General features: G+C 36.2%; 1 protein-coding gene across 1 annotated transcript in view; it reads right to left on the bottom strand.

The window, feature by feature from the left end:
• Positions 1-23038, bottom strand: part of LOC121417880 (MAM and LDL-receptor class A domain-containing protein 1-like) — a 166693-nt gene that overhangs the window by 38688 nt on the left and 104967 nt on the right. The window contains exons 80-96 of the mRNA XM_041611614.1: positions 22044-22196; positions 21498-21638; positions 20603-20731; positions 19981-20114; positions 19546-19678; positions 17242-17391; positions 16347-16421; positions 16035-16268; positions 12783-12929; positions 11722-11978; positions 10894-11128; positions 9631-9869; positions 7409-7613; positions 6055-6192; positions 5002-5127; positions 1231-1361; positions 657-741 (exon numbers count right to left, since the gene is read on the bottom strand). Of these exons, the coding sequence (XP_041467548.1) occupies positions 657-741; positions 1231-1361; positions 5002-5127; positions 6055-6192; positions 7409-7613; positions 9631-9869; positions 10894-11128; positions 11722-11978; positions 12783-12929; positions 16035-16268; positions 16347-16421; positions 17242-17391; positions 19546-19678; positions 19981-20114; positions 20603-20731; positions 21498-21638; positions 22044-22196 (2712 nt within the window). The remainder of the gene's footprint in view (positions 1-656; positions 742-1230; positions 1362-5001; positions 5128-6054; positions 6193-7408; positions 7614-9630; positions 9870-10893; positions 11129-11721; positions 11979-12782; positions 12930-16034; positions 16269-16346; positions 16422-17241; positions 17392-19545; positions 19679-19980; positions 20115-20602; positions 20732-21497; positions 21639-22043; positions 22197-23038) is intronic.

The raw sequence follows: 23038 nt of genomic DNA, 5'->3' as shown, positions 1-23038 counted from the left end.
CTTTTCAGGACCAATAGTTGCCCATGAAAAGAGATAGTGAGCCATGACACATACTACACTATTATATTGATGTTAGTCTGATGAGACAAACAAATAATAATGAGGATGTGTTCAGCATAGTAGTAGTACTACTACTGCTACTTCTACTTCATCTTCTACTACTAATACTAGTACTACTACTACCACCACTACTACTACTCCCACTACTTCTACTACTACTACCACCACCACTACTACTACTGCTGCTACTACTACTACTACTATTACTACTACTACATGTACTCCTACTACTGCATGTAATACTACTTCTAAAACTACCACTAATACTACTACTACCACCACTACTACTAATAATAATATGCAACATTCATATAGCGCTTAATACAAATGTTTCTAAGCGCTGCATACTATTACCCCGGGTTTAGCACGGCTACCCTGATCGGGCGCATCGAGGATTCAAGGAATTCCTTCCTACTACTACTACCACTACTACTTCTACTACCACTACCATTTCTACTCAAATTAAAAATGGGTAATCAGGAACCTAATGATGATCCATAATTATTCAATATTGTAACATTGTAGTCCATGCTGTATAGCTTTGAAATTAGCACTTAAGCCAAAATAATAAAAAAAATAAAATTGATTGAACTTACCAGGAAAATTACAGTCACGGAATGAGATATCATCAATGGCGATATCCCCTTCGCCAACATAAGCCCTGAATGCTTTCACTTCAATCTAGTAAGAACAAAATTAATAAGATACTACTACATTAATATCACTATTTTCATTATAAACATTGCGTTAATTTTGTAGTTTAAGAAAACTTTGGATGTAAAAAAAAATCTAATCAGATTTCAGGGCATGCTGATAATACAGAATAGCTTCTTTTCAATATGTATTTTAATTACTAGCAACTACATCTAGTCTCATTCAATGAGTAATAAGTAATAGCTTCAGAATTAGTTTTCATCAGGTGGCAGTGTCATTAAAATGTTCTTAAGTTACGAGCGACTTTAAGAAAGACTGGTGAACCTTTTTTGGGGAACCAAATGAACGCCAATGGACATCTTGTGTGTATCACATTAAGATCACTAATCGTTCTTAAAGTTGTTCGAAACTTACAAATAATTTTATGAGACCCCCACCAGGTCTAGTAAGTGTGTAGCAAGTAATTATTGTAGGATTTATTGGGCTAAAAAATAAAGTTTTCTTGTGTTTACCTACCTGGAAAGTGCCTTTAACACGTCCTATAGGGACAGAAACAAACGACCATTCTCCCGTTCCAAGCTTCGAATAATATGAAACAAAGGCTCGGTCCATCCCAGAAACGAGCAGAAAGTGGACAGATGCATAAACTGAAAAAAGAGAAAAACATGCACACAAACTAACCTCTTTTGGGCATCCTAATCCACAGATAATTAATTTTGTGATTCGTTTATCAATATTCTGCCTAGACCTGTAAGTGTCACAAGCTCAGCATAAGTGACCTGCAAACCAAACACTAAAATAAGTTACCCAAGGTAAACTTTGAGATTTTTTAATGAGCACAGCCTATGCCTTAACCCTAATTCTCCCGGGGGGGGGGGCATAATGGCCGCCCTCAACAATTTCTACGATATATCTGCGGCCCAAATTTTTTGACCTCGCTGCTCTCTGATTTTTACTTTCAAGTCACGCGCAAATTTTGAGACCAAATTTGTGACACCCGGGTACGCGGTTATGACATTATGCAACATTATGTAAGTGCATGTCAGACCCAAAATTGCTCATAAACGTGATTTCATGTACAAATCAAATGCAAATTGTGTATTTAGCCAAAATTCATAAATGTATCATTATTTCTACTTTTACTGATTAAACTTAATTGATTTTGCCTTGTTTATGATCAGAATTAGGTCTGGAACGATTTCCATTGAAAAAAAACAATAAAAAACAATTAAGAAATACATAAGAAATTTAAAAAAAAAAAATAAAATACATAAGAAATCGGTCTTCGTACCAGATTTTTTTCATTCGCAATTGTTAGGAATGCTATTAAGAATATTTTCAACAAAAAAAATTCTAGGAGCTTAATTTAGTGAATCAGAGCAAAAAGTATGATTTCATGAATAAATTAGCATAATCAATTCATATAAAATAAAAATATATGAATTCAGTGAAATTTACCAATGCAACTGCATAAATTACATCATTGTCTACCATCATCCCAATCCAAGGCTGAGATCTTAAGGGGGGCCATAATGCCCCCCCCCCCCACCGGGAATGACAAGAATCAAACTACATGTACCCCGGGAGATTTAGGGTTAAAATGATATACAATATACAAAGTGATCTTGTACAACATTTCTGTGCAAGCTGATTTTGACATTAAACTTCAAATTCGTCTTGCTAATCAATGCGTGAGGTGTTTGTTTGTCACATATACAGTATCAAAATGTAGAGGAATAATCAAATTGTATGATGATGTACATGTAGACAAAATATTATAATTAATTTGCATTTGAAGAAAAAAAGATGTGGGAAACTTGGTTTCCAATTTTCTGGAACACACTGTATACATGTAACTTCTCAATACTTATCAACATCAATCAACAATAACACACACGAGTACTTGATTGAATGTTGTAGAAATAAAATGTACAAGAGAAAAATGGAACCAACAAAAAAGTTTATCAACAGAGCCATGTCAGCAGTATACATATTGAATAATAATAATAATAAGCATTAATTTATATAGCGCAGCTTTTCTATGGATATATTCAGCTGCGCTTGTTCACAGTTGTTTTTACTTATGTCTACACAGCATATTTTCTTAACTAAAGAGATATGTTTTTAATTTGGATTTGAAGAGAGCCAAGGATGGAAAGCTTCTTATCTCAATTGGCAGGCTATTCCATAGTTTGGGGGCAGCAAGTGCAAATGCACAATCCCCAATTAGTGTGACTTTTGTTTTGTGAAATGGGATCTGAAACAATAATTTATCTGTGGAACTTCGCAGGCTTCGACTGTGTGATTGGGTTTTAAGTTTGAGTAATTCTGTAATGTAATGTGGGGCTTGACCGATTAATGATTTATATACAATTAACAGAATTTTGAATGAAATTCTTTGACGTACAGGCAACCAGTGGAGTTCTCTCAGAAGAGGTGTAATGGAACTGAACTTTGGGACACGGTATATAAGTCTTGCACATGAATTTTGGACTCTTTGTAACTTAGAAATAAGACTATCAGGCATTCCAAACAACAAGCTATTACAGTAATCAAGCTTACTTGTAATCAGAGCATGTGCCACCAGTTTGATACTTTCTTGATCAAAATATTTGCGAATGCGCCGAAGGTTATAGAGGAGATAATATGTTGATTTGCATACATTTGTGACCTGGGTTTCCATATTGAGGTTTGTATCAAAATAAACTCCTAAATTCCTCGCAGTATCAGATGGTGTGACATTGGATACTCCAATTTTTATACAGTTGATATTAATTTTAGAGATCTGCTGTGAGGTGCCAATCAGCAGAAATTCACTTTTGCTATCATTTAATTTCAGATTATTATTGAGCATCCACCTATGAATGGAAAAGATACATTGTTCTAGCCTTGAAACACTTGTGTCTGCAGAGGTAGAAGATGGCCTAAAAGATATATACAATTGTGTGTCGTCGGCATAACAATGACAAGAAACTTCAGGAAAAGTATTCTGAGTGCTATTAATAAGGCTACTTGTGTATAAAGCAAAAAGCAAAAAGCAAGAGTGACAGAATTATTTGAAATGAATGCACACACAGCATTATCAAACACCAGCAAACATAGGGGATGGATGGGGGTGCTAAATGTAAGATTAGGCACTAAATTCTGAGGCATTGTATAATAATAATAATAATATGCAACATTTATATAGCGCTTAATACAAATGTTTCTAAGGGCTGCATACTATTACCCCAGCTTTAGCACGGCTACCCTGATCGGGCGCATCGAGCATTCAAGGAATTACTTTCTACCGGGTACCAATTTATTACACCTGGGTCGAGAGTGGCAAATGTAGATAAACGCCTTGCCAAAGGACGCTAGTGCTGTGGTGGGATTTGAACCCCGGACCTTGAGGTTTACAGTCTACAGTTTACACCTCTACAAAACAAATAGCAAATATTCTTATTTGTGCGATGGTGCAACATTTTAAATTTGATGAAAGATGGAGACACTCTTTTTTTCACTCTATTCAACTCAGCTCTATTCAGCGAGGTGTTAGCCTCATTGAATAGAGCATCTTTCTTTCGCCTTATGCGAAATCTTGCAACATCACACTCATGGCTATTCGCTACTTGTATAAGACTTTAGATAGTTTCAAAATGCATCATCACCAGTAACAAACTCACTCTAATCCCTAATGGAAATAGATTGAAGGGAAATACATGTACATGTATTGTAAAAGGGCAGACACTGGTATCAAAGCTGGTATATAAAGCTATAAATGGACAGGCACCAAAATACCTGACCAATTTATTTGACAAAGCAAATTCTATTCATAGTTATAGAACCAGAGCTGCAATAACTGATGGACTTTTGATACCAAAAGCAAGGACAAATTCTAGCAAACAAGCTTTTTCCCATGATGTACGGCAGGCATCTTCTAAACACTCTTTTTCTGCAAGATTCTGGAAAGTGACCCAAAACTAGTTTAACATCCTTCATAAAATTCCTCTAGTAAATGGCTCACTTACCTAATACAGTAAAATATATCTTACATATATATATATATCTAACCAAGTTTAATATACCATTAATAATTTCATGCGCCTTACTCCGTGTGGTTGCTGATTCCACTCCACTGAACTCATTTAGACTATGACAATAAGTTTTATGTTCATGTTCTGTCATTGTTTTCTAATATATTTTTTGTTACTGTATTACAGGGCCTCTAAGTATAACAGTGTTTGAACCCCTGACCGAGTCACTCTGGTAAAATAAGATGTAATACATGAATAAATAAAACGATACCATTTCTATATACGTGAATCCAAATGTCAAGAATACAGTGAGGACTTGCTTCATTCAGCTCCGGTGAGAGAAGAAAAGCTTCACTGTATTTAGAACTTTCACTGGAATCAACGTATAGATAGTAACCTGCAAGGTATCAGAAATCAGCACTTTTTGTTTATAATAATAATAATGATAACAATATGTATAGTAATGACAACAATAACAATATTAATATTAACAATAATATCAATAATAACACTAATGACAGCAACAACAACAACAATAATAATAATAACAATGATATTGCAGTTCTTGTGTAGTGCATATCACCAGCTGAAGTAACAATTCCAAAATACATTTTGCATCAATACGTGAGATTTTTATGGATTGAATATAATATCCAGGCTGAATTTACTCAGAATAATACCATTTGAATGATCAATATGGTAGTTTCTCTACATGGATTACAAATTATTATCTTCATTTCTCTGATTATTCATATAGATTGACACCTTATCATGATTCTAACATTAAGCCTATTACCATGATGATTACATTTTGAAATAAACCATTCAGTTCAATTATTTTATTTTCTCTTTCAATCTTTTTACATTTATCGAAAGAGAAGGAGACCAACTAAAAAGCAGAACTTGTAGGATGAAGGCCCCCTTTCATAAGTACATTTTATGAATAAAAATAAGATAAAATAAAGAAATAAACAATTTATATATACATGTATATATATAATGAATAACAAATAAACAAAAATAAATAAATAATAAAAATAAATGATTAAGTATGCACTGTATACAGAAATCAAATGATTAAACATATATACAAAGAGAAATCAACAAACACATTTACATATTAAGTTCTGAATTACATTACTTTGTGAAAACAAAAAAAGATAATCTAATATGAATTCAGATATTTTTTTAAGTGTTCCTTTGAAATTTTGTATTGAATTACATAGTATATCAGTTAAAAAAGAATTCCATAATTTTGGACCATGAATAAGGAATGACAATAATGATTTGCAGCACTTCATAATAGTTTAAAACATGAACCCACCTTCACTTGTTCCAATTGTGTGATCTTTGGCTGGTCCAGAGTCAGCTACGTGTTTTGACCCTTGACCTCTTAGCCATACTAGGCTGCCTATACTATTGTCCGTGTAATTGCACCAACCTGACTCAAAGTCACAAGAACCTGAGAGTAACAGAAACAATGTACATGAAACTCAGGGGGAATGAAAATTATCACACAAATTTAACCCATCTCGGCCGGGGGGGGGGGGGGGGGGGGCCTCGGAGACCCCCCCCTCAACGAATCGCGCGATATTTTCGCCGTGCAAAATTTTTTGACCGCGCCGCTCGCTGACATTTTACTTTCAAGTCTTGCGCAACTTTTGAGACCAATTTTGCGTCACCCGGGTACGTGGTTCCGAAATTACGCAACATTATGTAAGTGCATGTCAGACCGGAAATTGCTCAAAAACGTGATTTCGTGTACAAAGTCAATGCAAATTGTGTTTTCAACCAAAATTCATAAATGTATGATTATTTTTAGTTTTTCTAGTCTAAATGTATTCATTTTATGCTTTTTATGATCAGAGAAGAGTCCCCAACAAATTTCATTGAAAAAACAATGAAAAACAAAAGGTAAAAAAAACAATGAAATACATAAGAAATAGCAAAAAACAATATAAAATTATAATACATAAGAAAATGATTTTTTTCATGTACACTTGCTAAGGACACCACAAAGAGTTTCTATACCAAAAATTAGTACATTTAGAGCTTTATTTAGGGAGTTAGAGGGAAAAGTATGATTTCGCATACTAATTACGCATAAATTAGCATAATCACTTAATAGCGATTCGCATGAAATAAATTACTATACAATCTTGTAGATTATGCCCCAGGCAACCCGCTTGCCAATTTTCGGCGCGATCGCGCGGGCGACGGCCGAGATCTTAGGGGGGGGCCTGGGAGGCCCCCCCCGGCCATAGGAACTCCCAAAATACCCCGGCCTAGATAGGGTTAATACATGTTATATTTTAATCACAGAAAACTTTTAAGCGGTGTATTGGTTAAACTGGTGTTGGCTCAATTGCCAGAGCGTCTGTCAAACCCTGGCCACGTCAGACCAAAAGACTTGGTGTTCAGCAATTCAAGGGATAGAGCTACGTCAATCTGGTGCTGCATGCGCAGTGGCTGCCGGGACCATGATCAATATGGAAAAATTAAATTTGGAGTATTCCTATTTCGGATTACTCTTTTCAACAATGAAATACTGATTTTCATATCTTTCATATTAAAGAAAAAATCAATGTTAAAATTACAGAAGAGACAGGACAAAACAGAGTCCAGATAAAATTGCATTATATTACTCAAAAATACAGCTGAAAAAACATTATTCATACCACAGTTGACCTCATCGCTGCTGTCCCCGCAATCATCATTAAAGTTACACACCAATGTAGCATCCTTCAGACACACATCATTATCACAGTTAAACTGACATGGTGGTGGGTTAGTAGCCCCTGCACAGGGGCCATCATAGACACTGATATCATCTACAGCAATGTCACTCTGAGAAAGTGTTCCTATGGTACCTATTAGGCTAACCTAAAAGGAAAAAAACAAGATCTCAGACATAACTTTCATAGTAATGAAAAGAATGAGTCATTCACATAGTGCATAGTGGCTACTTATATAGTGCACAGGTCCAACTTTCGGTGCTCATGGCGCTTTAAAAAGGCACTGCTATCATTATTACCCCGGCTAAGCTAGGCAACCGATTAAGGCGCACACAGCTTTTTGAGGAATTACTTCCTGCCGGTACCCATTTACTTCACCTGGGTCGAGTGCAGCACACAGTGGATGAATTTCTTGCTGAAGGAAATTACGCCATGGCTGGGATATCAACCCACGACCCTCTGTTTCAAAGTGCGGAGACTAATCCACTGGGCCACAACGCTCCACATTATTGTCATTATTAAACTTTAAAAAAAATATGTGCACACCTCTTTACCAATAATGCACTTATCATTTCCATTTATTTAAAAGCAGGATAAAAGAGCAATGTAGATTAAATGCCTTGCTCACGGGCATAGGTGCCGCGGCCAGGGATCGAACCCCGGACTTTACATGACTAGCCAAGCGCCTTAGTCCACTTGGCCACAGCACCTCCACATCATCATTCAATAGTGCTATTATCAAATTTATCAATAACCTGTTTATAACAAAGATCATTCTAAAAGGACAATTTCTAACAGATTTCTGCAAAAGCATATGCCAACTGCAAGATGATGTGAAATTTGGACCAACTGGGCTTAGATTATGCGGGTATTTGACCAAATTAAATGGAGACCAAAAAACAAGTGGACCAAATCCACAGTAGACCAATGGATTGAGCGCATACAGTATAAAAATAGAAAAAGCGGGTACCAAACCACCTGAAGCATAGACCAAACAGAAATTAGCCCAAATTGATATAGGCCTAGTCCTGTAAATTTGTTGAGCACATGTGGAAGTCGGACTACTGGAAATATATTTGATAACTAGGCACTGACTACAAGTATTGTCATGAATGAAATCCTTTTTGGTTTCTCCCAGGCACCTTTCTAGATTCAAGGACGCAGACCTCATCTCACGGCGTAGAAGACATACGTGCAAAAGAAGAGGTGCCATGAGATGCAGTGTGCTGCAGACCTGTTGCAATGTGTGCACTGGCCTGTGATCACATTGTATAGAGAGTGCTTGGCTTTAACACTTATTCTGCTAGTTTACTCCAACTTCTAGTATTCCCCCAAAATGAACCACAATATGAAGCTCTGCATTTACATGTATAAGAAAATCTAGTGTTAGACACAGCATAAGAGCCTGTTATAAGTATACCATAAATAGATGCACTTATTCTGCCAGTTTACTCAAACTTCTAGTATTCCCCCAAAATGAACCACAATATGAAGCTCTGCATTTACATGTATAAGAAAATCTAGTGTTAGACAAAGCACAAGAGCCTGATATAAGTATACCATAAATAGATGCACTAATTCTGCCAGTTTACTCAAACTTCTAGTATTCTAAACCTTCTCCAAACTCCCAGAGTCAACATCCAGTACTATGGAGAACGTGCCTTCACCACCCTTGCATCACATCTATGGAACTCTCTACCACCTCAACTACGTGAAGCCACTTCAACAGCTCATTTCAAGACATCAATCAAGACCTATCTTTTTTCATTGTTGTAGCGTAGTATAGTTTAATATAGTTTTATTCACTATGCTTAGTACCAAATTAATACCATGTAATGATATATGTATATTTAATGTTTATTACAATGTAGCACAATACTTAGTTTAATGTAGAATAATATTTAATTTTTTAATGAAAACCATATTAATAATTTGATCTCTTATGTAATAGATAATTCATTTGTTAAGCGCATAGAGATTACCAATATTATGCGCTATATAAGTACAATATTATTAATATTATTATTCTCCCAAAATGAACCACAATATGAAGCTCTGCATTTATTTGAAAATCAAGTGTTAGACACTATAGCCTGATATAAGTATACCATAAATAGATGCATGCACACATTAGTAGAGTACTACACCCTGTTTTGTATACTCACACTATAAGTCATATCCACATCATTGGTAGTGACGGTTACTGTAGCATGCATCCATGTGCTATCGAGTGGACCTGTCTTAGACCACAGAGAAAGATCCATTTTTACATCAAGAGAACTGTCTGCTCCGCCCATGTAATACCAGAATGATATACACTTATCACCAGTTAGAAAGGGAAAGTTAAGAATAGCGCTATCTCCAGTCTGACGAGGTGGAGCCGAGTCAATGTACATGTAGAATCCTGAGGGAAGAGAGTAGTAGATAAAAAAAATTTAATTGTGTGGGGTGTGGTGTAGTGGTTACGACTCTCGTCTTTCAAGTGCATTCTATATTAATTTTTAATAATAATAACTGGCATTTATATAGCGCTTCATCAATCTACGACTGTTCAAAGCGCTTCACAATTATTATTACCCAGTCACTGGATTCATAGCATTCCAAGCAGCCTGTTAGGCGCAAACCTGCTAAACCAACCCAAATGACGGTTGTTTCCCACCGGTACCCAATTAGCACCTGGGTGAGAGTGGCAAAGTGTGGATTGACGCCTTGCCAAAGGGCGCGAGGCCATGGTGGGATTCGAACACACGACCCTCTGATTTACAAGGCGAGAGTCAGAACCGCTACACCACGGCGCTTCCACAATTATTATTATATTATACAATTTGTGTTTATCACAAATGCATTATCAAATTTGGATTTCTTAATGACAAGGATGCCTTTTGTAAATTTTTATATCCCTCTTATCCATCATGCAGTTTCTAATTTCCAATATCTGCTTCGAATATTCAAATAATGTATTAAAAGGGTTTCATCAAAAAATTAAATTCAGCATTTGCCATTTTCTACGGTAGACATTAGCACCTGGGTGAGAGTGGCAAATTTCCTTCAGCAAGAAACTGATCCACGATGTGCTACACTCGACCCAGGTGAGGTAAATGGGTACCGGTAGGAAGTAATTCCTTAAGAAGCTGTGTGCGCTATGAACGCCTAGCTTAGCCGGGTAATATAGGAGCGCCTTGAGCACCTAACAAGGTGGATATGTGCGCAATATAAAATATCCTATACATTCCAGGCTATATGTTTTTCACTTCATACTTCCATGCAAACTTATTTTGAAAAAAAAGAGGTAACAATCCTTGAGAATGTAATATGGTGAATGAATCATGACAAATGGGGAAAAAAGAAAGTGAGAAGGGAAAATGATAACAGAAGATGACAAGAAAATATGAAGAGTTATGTAGAAATGAACAAATTAGTAATTTTACCTGCTGCTGTTCCAGTAGAATGATCTGCGTTTGGACCAGAATTCTGAGAGGGTGTGGGACCACTAGCCCTTAGCCAATCAAATTGATCATTACCAACCGAAGAAGGATAGTTATAAAAGGTACAGGTGTCATACTCAAAGTCACATGACCCTGGAGGTGCACAGTAGTCTTTATTCAAGTTGATGTCATCCAGGGCTAAAACTCCATCAGAACCAATTGTGGCCTCAAAAATTATCTGTTCGAGAGAGAATAAGAAACAGTTATAAAAACAAAGCCTTAATAATATATTACTGAGACTTCCATCCATATAGGCAAATCTTCACAAAAAAGTGATTTCATCATAATTCAGACAAATAAATTTTGCCTTTGCAGTTTCAGAGTTTTAAGCTGGTAAAAAAAGTACAAATAGCAACAACGGACTGACCCCTTAGGCCTCATTCAAGACTAGTGTATTCTGGAGGATTAGAATATGAGAAAAGCTGTGTCAGGATCAGGTTATGCATGGCTTTGTTTATACATGTAGGAGCAGTTGGAGTTGGAGCAAAAGTTATAGAATCCCCACGAAAAAACATGACTCCTAATAAATAATTTTAGGAACATTTGCGACCCAACCACTCTCCTCACGAGAAAAAATAGAAGCCTTGCAGGACTTGTTAGCCTTTGACTTGTTAGTCACTTGTAATACCAAAACTCAGAGCTATATCTACTTTGCCGGAATCCCACTCAGTTTGTATTTCAGCCACAATCCCCATTGTTTTCTATAGTCAGCAACAGCAGGATTAAGTTTGATTCTCACTAAGGTGTCCATGGATGGGGCATCGTACTTACAGTGTGGTCCAAACTACTGGAAAACGATGCTTCGTATGGAATCCACATGCCCCTAGAATTAGAGTTGTCAAGGCTCAAGATCTGAGTAAGCGGGGTATCACCGATTGTGACGGTCGCTGTGAAGTCGGGTGCATCAGTGCCCTCGCTGAATACCCAAAGCTGAAGGCATTGTTGAAATGTTGATGGGTAGACCGGTGAGATCAGTCGAACTTTTGACATGTAGTTGTTATTGATACTGTCCACGTAGATAAAATGACCTGTAACGAAAACGTTTTACTTTATTTTATTTATTATTTTTTGGGTGGGAGTTATAATAATATTTGTTTCAAGGGGCTTTACATAAATATCATCTCCTCGGTCAGCAAATTCTTGGATGCCTGCATACAATATATGCACTATCTAAACTAGTTTGATTAAAAACATAACTGTTCATAAACAGGTGCAACTGAATACATTCTATATAAAAACTGCACTAATAATAATAGACATTTATATAGCGCCATCTATCTAGAAATATTCTATTCCGAGGAGCACAAGAAAAGAAAGAATGAGAAAGTTTGGATGAGTGTCAAAGTGCCAATAACTAATACTGTAAGAAAAGATAAGATTTGAGTTTAGATTTGAAGGTCTCCAGTGATTGTATAATTCTTAAATTTAACGGCAAATTATTCCAGAGAGAAGGTGCTGAGGCTGAGAAAGCTCGTGCACCATATGCTACATGTGTCTTGGGAGTCTTAAGAAGTTGCTGGTGTGATGATCTCAGGCTTCGAGCTGGTGCATAAGGCGTGACAAGGTCACACTTTCCAAGTGAGAAGAAGAATTTTAAATTCTATATGCTTCCAAATTGTACATGTATATACATGTAAATGTCTATAAATATTATTTTAAGAGAGTAGTAAACTACATGTATCAATGTTCTTAATTTTAATGTTTAGATTCCTTTATATGATACAATTTTATATTATTACAGTAATATTAATTGTTTGATCCAATTCTATCTCATTCTGTATCTTCCTAATACTATATGATCATTGATATTTAATAAATAATAGTTCACTTACCTATATTGGTTCCATATGTGTGATCTGTATCAGGTCCATAGGTTAAGGCCAAGGAGCTGAAATCATTAGGTTCCACATTCCAATCTCCTTGATCATTGTAATCCTGATCAAATCCACACAAGTCACCATGCTCAAAATCACAATATCCTATATAACAGGTAAGAAACATACCATAGATCAGCATGTATTATACAAAGCACTTTTAATGTATAATAGCAGGGTCCGCTGGGAGAACAGTTTTCAGAACTGAAGGGGCTTCCCTGGGTGAATATACTATTATCATATCCAAATAAAATGATAAGCTATAAAAAACTTCCAGCAAGGCTCAACCTGAGCGCATATAGACTGTACTGAACTCCTCTTACATGTACTTTGCATTCAACTGACCATTATTCAATTATTCAAAATATTTTTTAGAATAGTGCATTACCATCAATGAAATAAATGTTGTATCACTGTGATGCAAATAAGACTCAAATAATAAATCATAATTAGCAATTCATATATAGATTTATCATTGTTCCTAACAATATGCAAAATTGATATTTTGTTTTTAATGCCCAATTCACCTTTTATTGGCATTTTGGTGGCAGCAGTGAGATGTTATATACATAATCACTATGTTGAGATTGTTTAATTGTTAAAAAAGGTATTTTATTTCTGATATATGTAACAAGGCTATGCAACAATGCAGTGTACAATTTCACTAGGATACAGATACTAGAAAACTTTTGGAGAGGTTTAAACATATCGGGCCTATCAATATCTCTTTTAAAACTTACTGCAAATTGTCTAGAATTACTTGTTAAAACAGGACTTAGTAATGGCACCATTTCACCATAATTATAAGAAAAGAAATTACATTACATGAGTCACAACACAATGAAGAGGTACATGTATGATGACTTTGGACAACTTTTCGGAACTAAAGCACAAAATGTATATTTAATGGTCAAGTCCACCCCAAAAAATTGGTGATTCAAATAAATGAAGAAAACGCTGAAAATTTCATGAAAATCGGATGTAAAATAAGAAAGTTATGACATTTTAAAGTTTCGCTTATTTTTCACAAAACAGTGATACATGTATGCACAACTCAGTGACATGCAAATGAGACAAACAATGATGTCCTTCACTCACTATTTCTTTTATCAACCCAATGAACATGTAAGCCGTCTTTCAACAGGAAACTTATGTTCATCGTCTCCCCCTTTTCAAACAATATTTGAAGGAAGCAAAATACAATTCTACTTGCAGCCAGTCTGCTGAAATATTATGGACCAGGGCCTAATAACATGAAGTTTAGGAACTGATTTGAGGCTGATTTTCATAAATGATCACACACAATAATCAATGCAAACATTGAGGTCAGTTCCATGATCAGTCGCTGAGCTCCATGCTATCGGGCCCTGATACGTGTAAAACTTTATAAATATAAACTCACTCTGTGAAGGACATGTTCCACTGCTAAATGAGATATCATCAAGTGCTATCGCTCCCCTTTGGCCATCGCCCTTATATCCTCGGAATATCACCTATAGTATCAGAAACATTCAGGCCCAAATTCAGAAAGACAGTTTCGATAGCACAAACTGAGCGTGGACTATTTCATTGCAAATACTAATAAAAGTCTTCATTAAAAATAAAAATTTCAGGAAAAGGATGTTAAATTCATGCCTGAATGAAGCGCTATGATACAAGAAATCTGTGTAGTCAATGTTTGTGAATTCTGGCCACAGAGAAGCAGAAATTATTGTCTGATTCTTTAAAAGTCAGATCATGGAGTAAAGTTAAATAAAACTAAATAAAATGTCTGTACTGTATATAAAAAAAGCAAAATAAATGTCAAAATGACTATGGTAAAAAATAAGTAAAGAATAGGAATAAGCACAATATCTTTGCAGTGGACTACCCTTTCCAAGGAAATATAAGAGCCTGATGAATGAAATACAGTCGGATGACTGTATTGTATTTTGTTCTTCCTGATTCATAGATTGGCAAATTATTTTACAGAGGAAAAAAAAAATACATCATAAAACATATAGGAAATTATTCATATTATGGCAATTTTCATAAATATTTGTTAGAAATGTAAACATTGACTTAAAAAAAATAGCATTCTACTTCTGTACCTATATAAAGTGAATTACAGGCAAAAATATACAATATTTAGGGCAAATTGCAATGGCTTATTTTCTATAATTAATTGATTAAACAATTGAATTTTCTCAAATTTTACTTTACAGTCTTGTAGTTTACATCAGGATCTACATGAATGCAAACTTTTGTGGCGATTGCGTAATCAGAAGCAAAGATCTAAAAGAAGGGGTGTCAAACTGACCCCCACCCATTTTATCATATGCCCGGTTGACACTTGCACGCATTGTGGTGCCCGCATTGCCCCGCATTGATGCGTGCCAATGTGGGACACTTTATGGCACGACTTGGCTATATCAGTTCACGCAATGTCCCGACACGTTCACGACATGTTTGCACATTGTTTGCGCATAGTTCGCGCATAGTTCACCCAGTGTTCGCGCATAGTTCACGCAGTGTTCACGCACTGTCCCGACGTGCTTTCATCAAATATTCTCGACACCCTATTCTGTGACGTATCTAGCGCAAATTTAAATATTCAACGTTCTTGTGTTAACACCCTCTACGTTCGTTGATCAGGACGACTCATACTGATCACGTGGTCTGCACTCACAATTTTGCGCATATCATTCGTGAACTATGCGTGAAGTATGCTTGACCTATGCGCAAAGTATGCGCGACCCTGTCGTGAACTAGTCGTGAACTGCGTGCCACTACCCCGGGGGTGTGCCTACTATTCTTTGCGCCACGAAATTTCTATTTCGATGCCACGAAGTGGTACGCAGTGGCACGACTAGGTTGCGCATAGTTCACGAACAGTTCACGAATTTGTAATGCGTGCCACAATTTTCAACATGTTGAAAATTTTGGCACGCATTTCACGCACTGCCACGCACCTATCCGCAGGCTGGCACGCATAGCTCGCGCATTGGCCCGCATGAGTGCGTGCCCATGTGCAAACTATGCGGGAACCACAATGCGTGCAAGTGTCAACAGGGCATTAGTCTAAAATAGTCCAGTTACATTAGGGTTACATCATGTACCATAAAGTCAATAAATGAAGCATATAAAAACACTGACATAAATGTAAATCATAGTGTAGGTGGACAAGTGAAGGTAGAATTGGATGTTTTTCCAGACTCACTGAAAAGCTACCACTGAGATAGATCTGGCCTTGCTTCCAGTCTGGTCCTTGGTGTCCAACCCTTGTCCATTCCATGACGTTGCTTGATCCATCCCTCCATACCTCAAGCTTATTGATATCAGCACCATTCATATGATACCACCAGGAAGCACATATGCCTTTAGGACCAGCGGTCATTGAGCTAGTGGTCAATTGACCAAAGTCATCGGCATTGCCAACATCGGTCTTGAGATATACATAGTATCCTGTGGATAAAATATACAAAAACAAATACACAGATCAAAGAAGAGTGACCATAGAAAGAACAGTGACCACACAGATACCTTTAGGACCAGTGGTCATTGAGCTAGTGGTCAATTGACTGTAGTCATCGGCATTACCAACATTGGTCTTGAGACCTGTGGATAAAATATACAGAAACAAATACATAGATAAAAGAATAGTGACCATAGAGGGAACAGTGACCACACAGATATCTTTCGGGTAAGCGGTCAGTGAGCTAGAGGTCAACTTACAGTAGTCATCGGAATTACCCACAAAGGTCTTGAGATACATGTAACATAATATCCTCTGGCTATACAGATAAAAATAATGTAATAAATATTTAGGATGAAAAAAGAGTGACCAACTGGAAGTAGAAAAAAAATCACAGCGAACCTTCATCAAACTGGAGGTAAACCAGTAGTAGTAATTGGTACATGTATTACCCCACCTTGAGGGTCAGCTGCCATTGAAGTCAATTGGCCATAGTCATCAGTATAACCTACATTGTTCCTACATGTAGGTTATATAGTAACATTCTCTGGATGAAATGAACATTATGTTGATCCAAGAAAAGAGAGCACATAATGTAGAGTCACCACACTGATAGTTCTCAATCAGAGCTTTTAAATGAAGGATCGGCAAGGAATAATTTTGCTTTACGAGGGTGGATGAGGAGCACAGTGTCATATGAACTACATACACATAGAATGCATGATTTAGAGGGTGATATTAAAATTAGAAGTGAGAACTTTGAATAATAAGACCTCCTGCATAAAACATTATTTTCCAATGAAGCATTTAATGGCACAAAATGCCGACATTTGTTTACTTTTTATTGTTAAAAGCTACCAAAACCTTTGCATCGGATTGGATGAGATTTGGAAAAAAACTTTATCATTACTCTCTTTAATTTTCAACAAGTTGGAAGATGGAAGGAGTAGGAATTTTTATTACCATATATGTTTCCCTGTGTATGGTCTACAGTTGGTCCTGTGTTTGAGATCGGTTGGTTGCCTGTGGCTCGATACCATCTCACAGAGGTTGGTGTGCCTTGGGTGAAGTCACAGAAGTCTGTCTCGAAGGTGCAGATAGACAGAACAGGAGCTGAAAATACAAAGATGTAGAATGCAATATTGTTAATTATTAAGATGTAGGGTTTTAGAGACTCAGATATTTTTTGAAGTCTGGCGAGGGCGTTTCAAAGAGACAAAATATCACAACTGATATTTAATGTGCATGCCCATTGCACAAATAAGAATATTCGCTATTTGTGTTGTACAACGCCTCAGAATTTAACAAACTTATGAAACATGAGTTTTTCCCTGCAGCAATCTAGGAAAAGGGAGCAAAAACATTGAAAGCGAAAAGCAAAATCCCACAAGCGCACATGATCTTGGACAGCATTGCGCATTTAGCCAGCGGGCTGTACTGTACAGGCATTGTCACCTTATTTAATCAATGAAATCGCATTGTGACGTCACCTCCTAAAGCTGTGCAACGGTACATTTTGGATGGAACGTCTTGTGTGCAACGGTACGAATGTGCGACATTCAGCCTCCCATTTGCTCGCGTAGAACAAGCTAAGTAGGTGTTGTACAATATAGTAAATCACCAACTGACTGTGAAAAACCTTGTATTCAAATGTATTTGTTTGGAAGAAAGATCATAAAAAATCGCAATTTAGAACTATATGGCAATGGCAGCAAGGTCACATTGTCTGAAAATAGTTTCTTAATTCCTATAATGAACTCTCTCTAGATAAAAGAAGGTTGTCATTTATGTCATTTATTTAAAACATTACTTCATTAAAGCTAACATCATTTTGGGGTGAATAGTTAGATTGTAAAGTTTACAAAGCCACAAATAAATATGAATGAAAGCTACAAGGGTGAGCCATTGTAATTGAAAAAGTTATTTAAAGTACCAGTAAAACTAAAGTTTGAATCCACTTTTCCAACATGAACAGAGTTACCCAGATTTAAATTACTCATAAAGGAAGCATCACTTTGCACTGTAGCTGCCATCATCATTACAGCAATTACAGTGCTAGTTCATTATCTCATTCAGGACTACCTCATCAATCTATCCATATTGTTATTATCTCCCCTGATATGGTCATCCTTATTATCACAATTATTGATACAAATTCATGAAACATGCAAGTCACATTCATATGCACAGTGGATGTATCATGGTCATAGTGGATCTGACTCTTGCCTTTGAAACAGAGGGTTGTGGGTTCAAATCCTAGCCACGCCGTGTTTCCTTCAGCAAGAAATTTATCCACACTGTGCTGCACACAACACAGGTAAGGTGAATGGGTACCCGGCAGGAGTAATTCCTTGCATGCACTGAGCCCCGGTGATGGTACATAACGCTTGAGCTAAAGCCAGGGTAATAACAGCAGCGCTTTGTCATAATCCTGATCATTATCATCATCATGAAGACCATCATCACCATCGCACCATCATGATCATCAAAGCAATAATCATCATCATCATAACCACCACATCACTATTTTATTATGATTTGTTAAGTTTTTTATGAAATGTGAAAATAAATAAACAAATCAATCAATCACCATCAGCATTACCACTGTCATCACCATTACCAACAACACTACCATTATCACATTAATATTATGACTGTTCACAATAAAGATAATAATAATATATTTTTATTGATCTTTTATAAACGTTTACGTATTTTGTTTTTATTATTTTTAATTTACTACTTCCTCATTATCTTATGTACATGTATATAAATTTTCTTTGCCAAAGTATTCTTGCCTATACACATATTTCTCATGTCAGTTCTTACAAAGGTTACTGTTTTTTTTAGTATTTGAAATATGTAATGAGTCTTTTTATTGTTTTTACTTTGTATACATGAACAATTCAGCCATTTAGCTGCTACTCATGTTTTTAATAAACCTTGAATTGAATTGAATTAATAATAATATATAGCATTTATGAGGTGCAGATTATCTATTTGCCTATTCAAGCACTGTATAACTCCAGTTGTAGCTCCAGCTGCTAGAGGCACTTGGTGCAGCCAAGGAATAAATACCCATTCATCTGAACTAGGTTGTGTGCAGCACAATGTGGGTAAATATCTTGCTAAAGCAAAGCATATCATGGCTGGAAGTTGAACCCAGGTTCTTTAGATTGAAAGACAAATTTTATAACCACTATTTCATTGTCACTATCAACGTCATTATATTTAACTTGACTTTCCCTCTACCCCATCATCCCTTACCTGCTGTAGGTTTTGGAGTGGTTACTGGAGCAGGAGTACCAATATTTGAACATCCTATCATCTCAAAGTCTAAATCATCCACTGCAATATCTCCCCGTTCTCCTACAACTTTGTATACAGCCTCCAGTTGCATCTAAGAATAGAACAGTATACAAATAGCGAAAAGGCATGAGTGCGATGGTGAGTGATTTAGCATAAGGTGAATGAAAGATTCTCTATTCAACAAGGCTTTGCTGAGTTGAAAAGAGTGTTTCTTTCTTTCACCGAATGCGGAATCTCACACCTTTGCACGAATATTTGTGTTGTACATTTAAGCCAATTTATGAAAAACTAAAGAGTTTTCCCTGCAGTAATCTATGAAGGGAGCAAAAATATTGAAGGCGAAAGGCAAAATTTTACAGTTGTCATAACAGTCAGAAGTCACATAATACTCACCCTAAATTCTTCATCACTTGCAAGATCAATTTTAGCATTGAACCAAGCATAGCCTTGGTCCCCACTCAGAGACCAATAAGACAGCCTCGGCTTTCCAGAAGGATATGACATCCAAACGTTAAGATCACCCACATCTGTTGAAAGAGAGAGACAGAGGGCAACACAATAATAATTAATTTTGGCAACATGCAGGAAATAAAAGATGACATTAAACATAAACTCTTTGTGTGGCAAATTTGGAGTACCTTCAAAATTCTATAGATTGTAAAAATCAGGATTTCCGCAGGCTATCAGAGACAAACTTGACCTTCTAAGTCCATTTACAACAAGCTTTCAAAATACAATATCATCATGTGTTCTGTGGCAAAGTTATTTCCTTCTAAACAATCATATTATTCTTTTTTTATCAGGAAACCTAATATTGTTAATTCAAGATGATTGGTGAAGGTTTGTATCACATTGCAAGTTTCTAATTCACTTTATTTTACTGCTTTCAACATTTTATAAAACAAGGAAATTACAACAATCTTCAAGGGAAGTATATAAAAGAACATAAAACAAAACATCCTGAGACTTGTAGGGTTAAAGACTTTAGTATCCATATATATATATCAATACTCACGTGTGCCATACATGTAATACCAGAAGCTAAGGCAAGCAGCTTGGGTAGGACTGAAGTGCTCACTGTTGAGTATTGCTGTTTCTCCAATTTTCATGTTTGGAAAGGAACTCTCAAAGAAAATATAAAAACCTGCAATAAAAGACAATTCACAGACTGAGGAAAATCTTGTACCTTGGTAATACGTTTTTTTCACTTAGATCTACATAATGGGATCTGTGACATCTACTTTAACAGTGGCATTATTTTGTAAAAGCAATGTGGAATCTACTTTAAAAAAAAACATCTTAATAATAGCAAATGAAATGATGTTTCAGGCCTGTATTAACTCGGGTGCAATTCAAACTCTTGTCTAAAGTTGTATGGATAGCCCTCCTGTGACACAAATCTCTCACAATACAGGATCAAATTATCATTATATTAGGTACCCAATTCAGTCATAACTGCCTGGAGGAATAACTAATTTTCTTCACCATTAAAACATGATGAAAGAATGCAGTAAAAAATAGGAAACATACAGTATAAACAAAATTTTGACATTTTCAGTTTTCAATATTTTCAGAAGCTCTAATTCCAGTTCTGGAATCCTGGTTTAAGAGGTAGAGCAATGTGGCTGAGTGGTTTATTCTCCTGACTTTGAAAAAGAGGTTCGTGGGTTTGTAATTTCCTTCAGCAGGAAATGGATCCACAAGGTGCTGCACTCAACCCAGGGAAGGTAAATGGGTACCAGCAGGAAGCAATTCCTCAAAAAAGCTGTGAGCAACGGAATTGGTTGCCGGGCATAGCTGGAGTAATGAAGGAACAACTTGAGCACCTACATGTAACAGGGAGGAAACATGCGCTAGACAGATATACTCTATCATTATTATTGTGAGTCAAATAACAAATGTGTGCTTACCATCACGAGTTCCATATGTGTGGTCTACCTGTGGTCCTGTATTAGGACTGTCCGTTCCTCCAGAAGATCTAAGCCAATCCCACTGGTCCTGGACCACCTCTTGGGACCAGCCACAAAGATCCTTTTGGAAATCACAGAATCCTAAAAAAATGAAGAAAAAAAATACAAACTTAACTCATGAAAGCCAAACTTGACTGTACTAAAATAATTCCAATGCCATAAAATACCACAGGGCAATTCCATGAGGTAAATGTACATGTAGGTCTGACCTATTACTGGGTCATAATGAAAAGATTTATCTCTGTTTTCTACTGCATATGTTAAAATACTCTCAAATGTATTATGGCTCAAGCAATTCGAGGAATTAAGTAAGAATGGTGAAGAAAAAATGGTAAGAAAGGGGAAGAAAAAAAATGGTAAGAAAGGGGGAAAAAGTTTGATTATGGAATTGCCAAATAAGTCGCTAATAGCGAAAGTTTCGAATAAATTGACATTATTCATGGATTGATGAAGAAATATATGACATGGGCTATGATAGAAACTAACCTGGAGGTGGACATGCCCCTCTGATGATCTCGACATCATCAATAGCGATATCTCCCTGGACACCATCACCACGTGTAGCTTCAATGACAGCTTTATAACGATGAGATGATGATATACTAACCTGACCAAACCTCCAGGAATCATCAGAAGGACCTTGGGATAAAGCAAAAAGATTTATGTTCAACAGATTATAATGGATCAAATACATACATGCTCTGCTTGATTCATACGATTTAATTCATACACTTGATTTTCCTATACTAAAACTCATTATCCTGCCTTAAATGAATGTAGACTCTTGATTTTCTTAATCTTTTTTTTTTTTTTTGGGGGGGGCTGTTGCATCAGTTTACTTACTGTAATTATATTTTTAGCGTGTATTTTAACTTGGTGGCCCCTTACATGTAGCTCTGCTTTCTCTGGGGCACCAAACCATTATTCGGCACTCTATATTTGTATTCATATGCAATTTGTTTGATAATTGATTTTGGTGTGTAATTGTATTGTACCTGATGATGGCAAAATAAATTGAATTGAAATTGAATGTTTTTGTTTGTGACAAACCTTGGGTGACTTAAGAAAAGATGGTCGCTGTCAGGGGTAAACCAGTAATTCAATATCCTGTTTCGAAGTGTTTATTTAAAGTCTCTATCTCTGACAGTCGCCCCAAAGCAATCCAGTTTCTAAATTTCAGGGGTGATCTAGTCTGTCATGGAAATCATTTTATGAACAAATACATCTTAATAATAGCAAATGAAATGTTTCAGGCCCATATTTTTAACTGAGGATTAATTCTAGCTGTTGTCTAAAGCTGTGGTTTAACTATGCATAGTCCTCTCATGATGGTAAGCTCTCATTTCCTAGGCTGCTCTATCTGGATTTCATCTTCTTTTGTATGGATTTTAACTATTTCACATCTTTACAATTAAAATTAAATTTTACCTTCAACTTACATGCATTTCACATATACTTTATTTACTTTTATATGCCACGTG

The sequence above is a fragment of the Lytechinus variegatus genome, chromosome 6 (genome assembly GCF_018143015.1).
Source record: "Lytechinus variegatus isolate NC3 chromosome 6, Lvar_3.0, whole genome shotgun sequence".
NCBI classification, from domain to species: domain Eukaryota; kingdom Metazoa; phylum Echinodermata; class Echinoidea; order Temnopleuroida; family Toxopneustidae; genus Lytechinus; species Lytechinus variegatus.
The sequence above is the reverse complement of the archived record's forward strand: the minus strand, read 5'-3'. Positions and strand labels throughout refer to the sequence as shown.